Below are 10,707 nucleotides of genomic sequence, written 5' to 3' on the forward strand. Positions count from 1 at the left end.
GTCTTGCTAGTATCTATCCTTCTTTTCATGAACAATGGGTCCTGCATCTTGATTATCTGTGTCTCTGGAAATGACTCCTTATAAAGGCATACAGGAGGTGGGACCGACTAGACAGTTATGCAAAAGACTTACTTCATAATGTAAGAAACACTGCAATTGAGGGGCTTGTAATAGCTGACGAATGGATAAAGCATTTGAGATGCTGAGGGTCTGGTCTACACTGTAGGCTTGGCCTTCAGTTCTGCATCTTCCTACAGCAACACTCTGCAGCCCCAGTAGCTCTAGCTAGGGCTAGGGGCTGGTACAGGGAACAGCAACATAAAGGGGAAGGTAAAGGGAACCAAAGGTGGTGGTGAGGGCATTCTTGATGCCACTGGCCATAGAGTATAAGGGATTGTGAAAGAAATCAAATGTAGCCACAAGGGGGCTAAATGGATGTGAAGGAAGGGTTGAATACTAAGTAATATATAAAATGGTATCCTACCCAGACTGTTGATAGAAGTAAAACATTCAGAATTGAGTGAGAATTATACTGAGTAATCTGTTCCATTTGTTTGGAACTTTCTTTTTTTTAAAGGGATGTGGATTTAGTCTGGAGAAAAATGAAGACAAGCAGTTCAATCATGTTCCCTGATTACAAGAAGCCATCTGTTCTCTGTCTTCATTGAGGACAGAACAAGACAAAATTTGTCTAAATTGAAACAAGTAATATTCACGTTTACACAAAATTTCCCATGGCTGGGAAAACAGGGAGAAAGTGGGGCATCTCCTGTTCTGAAGATTACTATTTACTGTGCACATGACCTTCACAAAAACAATTTAGCCCTGACCACTCTATACTGACCCTGAGTGCTTCTATGGAAAACACATTACTGCTCAAACCAAATTATGCAAAGTGAAACAAAAGGGCACAGACCACTCATGTGTCAGTAACAAAATCACAATGGGTGAGATCTATGAGATTTTTGAGCCCCATAATTATCTAACAAGAATTTACATAGAATTCAATGGCTATGAAATGAAATCACAGACCCCAGGAATTTCCCTCACTCATTAACAAATGGGCATCACTAAAGTCAACAAAATTGTTGTTCTGTCTGGCTAATGAAGACAGCCAAGATTGTCAGGCCCGCAGCAAAAGAGTTAATAGGGAAGGCAGAAAAGTTATAGAAATCCTTTGAAAAGAAGCTTGAAGAAGAGCTAAAGGATGTAGTTCATAGTACCAAATAATTTGCAGTTTGCCAAATGTCCTCTGGACCAGCTGGAAACTTCCATTCTAGTAACAGACAAAAGTCACAGCCACAGCTTACCCTCGAGGGCTAACAACAGTGGGCATCTCCCTGGTGTCTGCTCCCTGTATCATGAACAGCGTAGGAGAGGATGTGCACAGTGTGGAAATATTAGATTCTCTGTAAGTACACTGGAGAGATGCTTTTATGTAGACTCATTCGGGGGAAAGGCCAGTCAATAGTGTAAGAACCCTGCGTTCCACTGGTTGAGAACATTTTAATTGAAGGCTCCAAAGTTCATAAAAACAAAAAAACAAAAAACAAAAACATTTGGATTGCAGTCACACAAAAAAATGAAACAAAGAAACATTTGAATTCTTTGCTTTTACTTTATGAAAAATTCTTTCAAGGGTCCCAAGGACCAAAGACCACAGCCAGAGGCTGCTCCAAAACAGCTAAGTCAAAGATATAACATATTGTAACAGCATACTAAAAGTTTGACTGTTCAATCCTATGGAGATAATTGTGTAACTCATTCACTTAATCTATCTTCTGCTTCCTCCACTGGAAAAATATGAAGGGTTTTTTTAACTAATGTTTTATAAAATGCTTTCAAAATGTTCGTAGGTAAAGTCCCCCAAATGACATTCCTAATGGCAGCATATACTCCCTGTAAATTTTCTATCTCCTCACTTTAAATTAGTTTATGTCATAACTAAAAACCAGTTTCTCTCCCCTGCTTTAAACAGCCTTTGTTGTGACATGCTATTATTGCCTCTGCTAATGAGGTGAAATACTGGCTTAACACATAATTTAAAAAAATAAATAAACCAAGAAAGAGAATGCAACTAAATGGAAAATTTGTGAGAAAGAAAATAGACTGAGAAAATATGCCACTTAACAGGTTTTTCAATGTGTACTGTTTCAATGTGTACCTCCTCTGTTCAAGGTTCCATGCCAGGTAATAGTGGCTTTTTAATTTGCCCCACACACAAACATTAAACAAGGAAGCTATAATGGCATGTGTGACCACATTAAATTTTTTTTTATGGTTTTTTTCTTACTTCTGCTTCCTTAAGCTATTATTTCTGCTAGAAAAGGTAGTCTGTAAGACTAAATATTAGCAGTAGAAAGCCTTTCAAATCAGAATCCTAACATGAGACATAAGAAAAGTTCTTGTCATTTTCAGGTTTTATTCCTTCCTAATAATAATGGTGGTCTTTCCTATACAAAGATGGCGCCACTGACCATCAGTAAGGCATATGTACTGAGCTATTTTCCCAGTAGTGGGGATGGGGTTGCAATGACTGCACAGTATCATTCAGTACCTTTTTTGACTCAAGGCATTTAAGTGGCAGGGGCAGGAGGTAGTCTGTACCTGTGAAACCTACCAAAGATAATACGGAATCAAAGTGACCTTAGTCTCATCATGCTCTTACATGATATGATCTCTGCCTGATGTAAGTCATGCTGGCCACATTATTTACCAAAAATGTATTATTTATAAAACCTACAAATTTAAGAAGCCAAGAAATTTCATTACAAAAACACAAATATTCTTTTTTTTTTTAAGCAATCAGGGTTAAGTAATTTGCTCAAGATTACACGGCCAGTTATTTCTGGGTGTGGTGCTAAGTATCTGCACCCGGATTTGATCCCCAAGTCATCCCGACACTGGAGCCCGTGCTCTTACTCACTGAGCCACCTGGCCGCCCCTAAGTAATTGGGGTTAAGTAACTTGCTCAAGGTTACATGGCCAGGTGTTTCTGGGTGTGTAATAAGTGTCTGAGCCCGGATTCGATCCACATGTCATCCCGACACTGGAGCCAGTGCTCTTACTCGCTGTGCTACCTGGCCACCCCCACAGATATTCTTTAACACTGGTGAGTTTGTATGCACACAAAACCTTGCAGAGAATTTTTCTGCTATTTGTTCCTTACTTAGTTTTACAAAATTAAAGGAGCAGAGTAAGATATATCAAAATAAAGTATTCCATGAAAGTGGCTTTGAGTTATTCAGTCATAATGAATCAGGCTAGTCCAAGAAGCATACTGTCTTAAGCTATGAAAAGCTGTGGACCATAAGCATGTTTTGCTCATGGACCATGAGTTGAGACTACTTAAGAAAAACCACCAGAAAACCAAAAATCAGGAAGGATAAAAACTCTTTTTGAAATAAAAATGTTTATGGTAATGAACCTCTCTCTACTTGGAGTCTGGTGGAGATAGCAAAGTCTTTTATCTTTCCTGAGGATAACATTTTACATTCACTATTAAGATTCAAGATGGAAATGAAAATGTTGTACTTGGCAATGGAACAATAAAGAAAAGCTGAATTATTTGAAAAAAGAAGCTGGAAGGCTTTTTTAAAATGCCAAGCTACTTACAGTACATTTATCCTTAACATCCTCATAATAATTTCATTCCACAATAAGAAAGCATTTTCAACTATATTTTTCACCCCTTATCAACTCACTGCTAACCCACCCCTATGCACACGTTGTCAAGGTCAGACATCTGTTCTGCCCCAGCTCCGTCTCTTCAGGCCACCCGAGCCAGCCACTTTTCAAAGTCCTGGATGTCAGCAGAGCCGTTGTCCCCCGTAGCTCCCTTGGCACTGCACTCCAAAAATTCCACCTTCATCGGCAAATGAGAGAATTCAAATTCTTTGCCCTTCTTTCCAAGCTGAGTGATCACAGCACCTGAGCTCTCCAGTGTGCTGGGGGCAGCGGTACGAGTAACTCGTAACGTATTACTGTCAGACCAAGGAAAGACATAAATTAGAAAAGGCAGTAAGGGATCCACAGTCCAAATTTCTAGAGGACTGAAGATTCTTAGAAAACTAAAATATTTCAGAAGTCTCTCATAGCACTTATACTTCATATACATCAGACTAGAATGAAATTTCATTTTAAAACTGTTTTTAAACAAAAGAATAATTTTGCCAACTTAACTTTTTCTTCCTGATTCTGAACTAGGATACAGGTGTAAATCTTATGAAAACTCCTTTATATGTCATTATTCTATTTCCCTTACCTCCCTCCCCCAAATTTTCACACCCTTCTCTCTCACCTTACAACAATACTATGAGGTAAGAAGGGTAATATTATTTTCCCCATTTTACAAATGAAGAAACTGAGACACAAAAAGATGAAATTATTCATCCACATTTGTAGCCCTAGTCTTGCCCTTTCCATTGGGTCATATCTGCTTCCCAAATATTCTAAATACCAGCCCTTCTTTTGTAACCTCTTTCTTTCACAAAGATTCGTATTTTAAAACAATTCAGTTTTTTTTAGAGTATTATGAATATATTTTTACACTCATATTAGCTAACATCAGAGAAACACTGAGGTCCCTATTAACTCTAGTTCTATGGTGCTAATATTCTTCATTTTCACTACATCTTCAACCAGATTATTTTTAATTAGATTAGGAAAGTCCCGATTTAAAGCATCTTAGTGCCATCTACTGGCTAGTAAGTGGAGTTAAGTATTACTCCAAATTGTTCCTCTGAAATGGTACAGTTGGAGATAAAAAGCTTGTCACTCTTTTTCCCCAACATGATTTGCTCCCAACTAAAGTACTGAAACACAGAATAGGACTACAAAAACCCTTCATGAAAGAATGAATGACTATGTGTCAAATGGTCCATCAACAAACATTTATTAAGCACCTAATATGTGCCAGGTCCTATACTGTGGATAAGCACTGCAGATACAAAGAAAGACAAAAGATAGTCCTTGACCTCAAGAAGCTCACAATATAATGGGGAAAACAAAATGCGAACAATTAGGTACAATCACAGATAGACGGGTAGACTAAAAATAGTCGGAGGGAAGGCACCAGAATTCAGGGAGACTGGAAAAGGCTTCCTATAGAAGGTAGGATTTTAGTAGGGACTTAAAGGAAGTCAGGAAGCAAAGACGAAGAAGGAGAGCACTCCAGGTACGGGGACAGTCAGTGAAACTGGACTTCAGAACAAGTTAGGATTGGGGAAGGAGCTAATATAAGGCAGGGATGGGGAATCTATGGACTTGAGGTCACATGTGGCCCTCAAGGTCCTCAGATACGGCCTTTTCAGTGAGTCCAAGTTTTACAGAACAAATCCTTTTATTACAGGGAAAAGTATAGCCCCTGGTAGAAATAGAAAAGCAGCTGGCCGGGGCGGCTAGGTGGCGCAGTGAGTAAAGCAGCGACCCTGGAGTCAGAAGGACCCAAGTTTGGTTCCAGCCTCAGACACTTAACACCAACACCCACACCCACACCCACGAAAACTAGTCGTGTAACCTTGGGCAAGTTACTTAACCCCAATTGCCTTCCAAAAGGCAAAAAAAACAAACAAACAAACAAAAAAAAAAACAACTGGTTGTGGACAAATTGGCCAAAGACTGGCTATACTCTTGATGCCTTTGAAAAGCTAAGCCCAACAGTCCAAGATGATGCAGGGGGAAAGGAGGCAGTGGTCTGTACCCTCTGTTCTCACTGGCTATGGCAACTGCCACTCACCAGTAGTAGCAGAGAGACAGAGACAAAATGGGGGGTGTGTAGGTGGGAAGCAGCTTAAAGAAACAAGACTTTGGGCAGCAAGCAAGAATCATGTATGGACTGAAGCATACTAGGGGTAGGCTGTGGTGGAGAGGAAATCATGAGCTATATAGTCTTAGGAGTGGGACGCACAATGTACCCTGACCTGATGGCAGCTGCTACCCTCTAAAGAACCCAACCCATGGTATGAGTGCCAGGTAGGGACGCAGCCCAGAGTGTGTTGTAATATCTGCGAATTAGTAAAAACATCTTCAGACTAGTAAATTTTGCACATCTCCCTACATAGTTAGAATCTAGCTGGACATGTAAAATTGCTCATTTAATCAATTACATCTCTAATCCTCAACTAAAGTCCTACTCTGATGCCACACTATGGTCCAGAGGAAATCTTGTGTTACTGAAGGTTATTCCAATGGACTGCGAGTTGGGGTGATTAAGGCTTTAAGCAGAGGCCCAGAGATAGGCTACTCCTATCCTCAAAGCCCAACCTAGATAAGTACAATTTCAGCACTAGAAGGCTGGCTACCTGGTAATGACTTCTTTGGTTCATGGTGCTTCATAAGAATTCATGCACTAATACAATCTAAGTCTATGAGAAAGAGTACCCACACAATCATAAATAAAAGTAACAAACTTACTGCTCAGTAAAGGAATTGTTTTATTTTTTTTTTAGCATGTAATGTTAACATCAGAATCAAGTTTCATGTTAATTTGTATAATAAAAATATATAATATATATAAATATATAATATATTAAAAAAATAAGAGTTTAGTTGGGTTTCAAGACTAGACGTGGTAAGGTATAGTGAATTGGGAATCAGAGATCTCAGTTCAATTCTTGGCTCCTACATTTACTAGTTGTGTGACTATGGACAAGTCACTTAACCTGAGGCTCAATTTCCATATTTGTGATATGGGGCTAATAACACCTGAACTACCAACATAGTAGGGTTGTTGCATGGAAAGGGTTCTGTAAACCAGGAAGAGCTAAATAAATGTGAGCCGTTAGTCTCATTCTTCCCTTAACGTCCTAATCCAATGCTTCACTGTGGTACAGTGACTCAGGGCTTGTGAAGGCTAAGCCAGCATGGTGACATTCAGAAAATCCCAATGTATGTGCTGTCAGAGGACCAGCCTAGCCAAATTTTAAGAAGTACAGCAACAGGCTGGTCACAGGCTGAAGAATTTTCCAGCTATAGACATTCTTGAAGACCATCAGTCTTAGAAAGAATGCAATCCACATCAGTACAGGGAGTACTCACATATTTTTTTTAAAGCTGAGCCTTTGAGTTCACGTGTGGAGCTCCTGGTGTGGAAACTTGCCCTCACAACATGGATCAGCAACTCACTTAGTAATTCATAATTTTACTGTGAGAGTTGCCATGAGCACAGGGATTAGAGGACTTTCTCATGGGTCAGTTACTTATGATGAATAAATGACATCTTAATTTAATATACTAAATATAATTTAATAAACAAAGGATTATGCACAAAATATTTTGTATCCAAAATGGTGACTTTAGATCTGTTAGGGGTTCTAAAAGTACAACATATTTTTCAATCTTTCCATAATTATTTCCAATCAGATCGAAACATCCAACCCTATGGCTATATATGCACAGCATTTTAAATCAGGAAGTCCCCTCCATCAGTATAGGGGAAGGCTCTGACATCTATGCAACAAGCTAAGAGATACCGGCTAAGTGTCTCTCCCTTTTTTGAGCTTCGATTTCTCTGTCTCCTTCTATCTCTACCTTCTTCATAGGGTTGTTTTGGAAAAAAGCACTATGTAAACCTTAAAGTTATTTTATCCACATACACACAGATACAGCATATATGGGCATAAAGATATATGTGTGCAAATACACACACATATCCACATATACATGTCTGTACACCGATGACTTAAAAGTCCTCATGATTTCTGACATCCAATTTTTAAATGACATGGATATATTCAAAAGCTTAAGATTCATACTCACAGTTCTTTTTCCAGCTGCTGCTGAATTAATTTGGCAGATTTTGCCATTGTGAGATCTAGAAAGATGAAGATGTTATCATTGGTTTAAACCAGGAATGGTATTAGTAATATGCCCTCCTACACAGAGGTACTTTCGTGTCTGAACAGTCTTTAACTGGTTTATTTTCTTTTAAAAAAGGATAACCTTTATCTTCTTCCTTTCTCTACCAGAGCAACTGTATCTGTATCCACAAGTTGTTTTAAATCAAATTACTATGCTAGACAAGAGGGGCACAATTTAAAATTTAAAGTGAAAATAATTTAGCAACTCAAAAATACCTTATTTAAATAAAAATGATATACAGGCATTTTCCTTTGTTAGTCTTTAAAAGAGGCTAATAAGATCACTGAGGCAGAGCAAGATCACAAAATGAGACAGTCATGGAGCTAAAATCAGGGCTCAAAATACCTGAACTTACACTTGGTTATTCACAGTTGCTCTCTCTTCTAATATCATTATTAAATGCTCCTCCTAATCACTAAATTTAACAGCCTTTTGCATCACTAAGAATACGTTGTTAAAATATATGAAAATGTCAAAGAATGAGAACGATCAAGCCAAAATGGTATTCCATCTGAAGATGTGCTGAGATAATCTTACCAACATGATGATTACCTTGCTTATTGCAGGCTATCAATAAGGATGGCGCATTCTTCAATACCATGCTGTCAATAAGGACCTGATACAGAAATTCAGCCACATCTTTCACTTCCCTCTGGAATGTCGCACTATCCACCACAAACACAATTGCTCTGCATAAAATGAAAAAACAAAACAGAGTGAATTGTCACAAGGAACTATGAGTTCTGAATTAGATCATCTATGATGTCTGCTGGGCCTATATTCCAATCATGAACCAACAAAACAAGTGACTGCTGCAGGGGCACAAAGATCAGAATCAGGCTCAGCGCTTCCATCAGAGAATCTGCAGTTTCTAATTAATCAACATTCAAAAGCACAATATGAGACCATCCACAGGAAGTTTTCTCTACCAAACCCAGCTCTTACAGACGAATTCATACTCTCTTTCATCCAAATAATAACTTCCTGAGTGTTAAAACATCCAAAAGAATGCCCCACTGGATTGCATGCTGCCATGGGCAGAGGGAGAAAATTTGGAACTCAAAAACTTGTGGAACTGAATGTTGTAAACTAATAGTAAATAAATTTTTTTAAAAGGGAGAAAAAAAAAAGAATGCCCCCAGAATAAAAGTCATTAATATCATCCTCCCCCCGCTTTTTTTTAAACAAAAAACAATTAAGGAGAGACTGAAATAAGATAAGCAATATCTTAAAAGGCTAAAAGTCCACTCAGAGTCAAGATGAAAAGTCAGACACCACTTCTCTTCACTTCATTTTGACCTTCTCATCACCAAGTCCTAAATCTGTTAAGGAAAATTCAGTAAGTAGTAGCTCCCCGCTCTCCCCTCCCAGCCCTCCACGTGTTAGAAGCTGTATGATACTGGCCTGGGCCCTCATGGGATGTGGAGGAGAAACAGGGAAATGAAGGTGGATGGGGAGAAGCCAAATGCAATGGCTTTTTCACAGCCACACCTCATTTCTGGGCTTCATGGTACCATACACTCTGCTGACTGACCCTCTACTTCATTGGCAAACATTTCTCATGATCATTAATGGCTCCTCTTCCTAATGTCCCTAAGTACAAGCTTTCCCCAATGCTCTGGCCTCAGACCTATTTTCTTCTATACTGATACTATTTTGCTGAGTTCTCATTCGCTCCTATCTATGATCATCTTTGTGCAAATAACACCAATTATCTCTACCTCAACCCTCATCACTCAGATATCCCACAGATCCTTCAAATTCAACATATCTAAAATTAAACTCTGATGCCCACTTGAGAATGGACCTTTTGACATGTTCTCCTAAAGAGTATATAAGCTCGGGCGGCTAGGTGGTGCAGTGAACAGAGCATTGGCCCTGGAGTCAAGAGGACCTGAGTCCAAATCTGGCCTCATACACTTAACACTTACTAGTTGTGTGACCTTAAGCAAGTCACTTAACCCCAATTGCCCTCCAAAAAGCAAGAAAAAAAAAAAGAATATATAAGCTCACAGCCAATGTGTTTCACTGGAAAGTGCATATTTGTTCTAAGAGTCTTGTTTTCTTTTAAGGGAGAAGAAAGATGAAGAAAAGAGAGAAAATAAAGTCTTTTTAATTGAAAAAATTTTTAAAAGATTTTTTAAGAAAAGAATGCAAACGCTCAAACTTTTAATTAATGGAAGGAAAAATGGGCAGGACCTATGAGCCTTCTGGATTTCCATTAATAGCATCAATATTCTCTAAATCATACGAGTTCAAAAACTTAATCTTTCAGTCCTCCCCCTGTCTCCCTTCAGTGTCCAAGTACTATCAATTCTTCCTTCACAACTCAATTAACACTGATCCTTTCCTTTACATTTACACTGTCTGTCATCATCCTTGTTCAGGCCTGTATTACCCTCTTATACTGACTTCCCAGCTAGTCTTCCCGTCTTCAGTATCAACCTCTTTCCCCCAGGTCTGTCCTGCCCAAACCACAAGAATCAGCATTCCAAAGTACCTCTTGGATCAAGTCCCTTCTTCTGCTCATACTTTCAAAGATCTACCACTGCCCACCCCATGGTCACAGAATCACAGATTTAGAGCTGGGAAGGACCCAGAGAACATTTTTGGCTAAGCTCTTCATTTTATAGATGAGAAAATGGAGGTGCAGAAAGGCAAGTGACTTGTCCAGGACCACACAGGAAGTAAGTGGCAGAGATGGGATTCACCCTTGGATCCTCTGACTGCAAGGCTGGTTTTCTTTCCTTCCCATGGTAGGTAGATAAGGTGAGGTAGAGAGGGAGAAAGAGAGGGAGGGAGAGGGAGAGAGGGGGAGAGAGGGAGAGAGGGAGGGAGGGAGAAATA

General features: G+C 39.2%; 1 protein-coding gene across 1 annotated transcript in view; it reads right to left on the reverse strand.

Annotated features, from left to right (window-relative positions):
* Positions 1-1,598: 1,598 nt before the first annotated feature.
* The window catches only part of SRPRB (SRP receptor subunit beta), a 60,454-nt gene continuing 51,345 nt past the window's right edge, over positions 1,599-10,707 (reverse strand). Inside the window, 3 exon segments of the mRNA XM_069108720.1 lie at positions 1,599-3,983; positions 7,759-7,813; positions 8,413-8,549. Coding sequence (XP_068964821.1) covers positions 3,770-3,983; positions 7,759-7,813; positions 8,413-8,549 — 406 coding nt within the window. The 3' untranslated portion in view covers positions 1,599-3,769.

This window comes from Petaurus breviceps, unplaced genomic scaffold (genome assembly GCF_028583685.1).
Source record: "Petaurus breviceps papuanus isolate PSGF00001 unplaced genomic scaffold, PetGlider_PUasm1.0 90424, whole genome shotgun sequence".
NCBI lineage: Eukaryota > Metazoa > Chordata > Mammalia > Diprotodontia > Petauridae > Petaurus > Petaurus breviceps.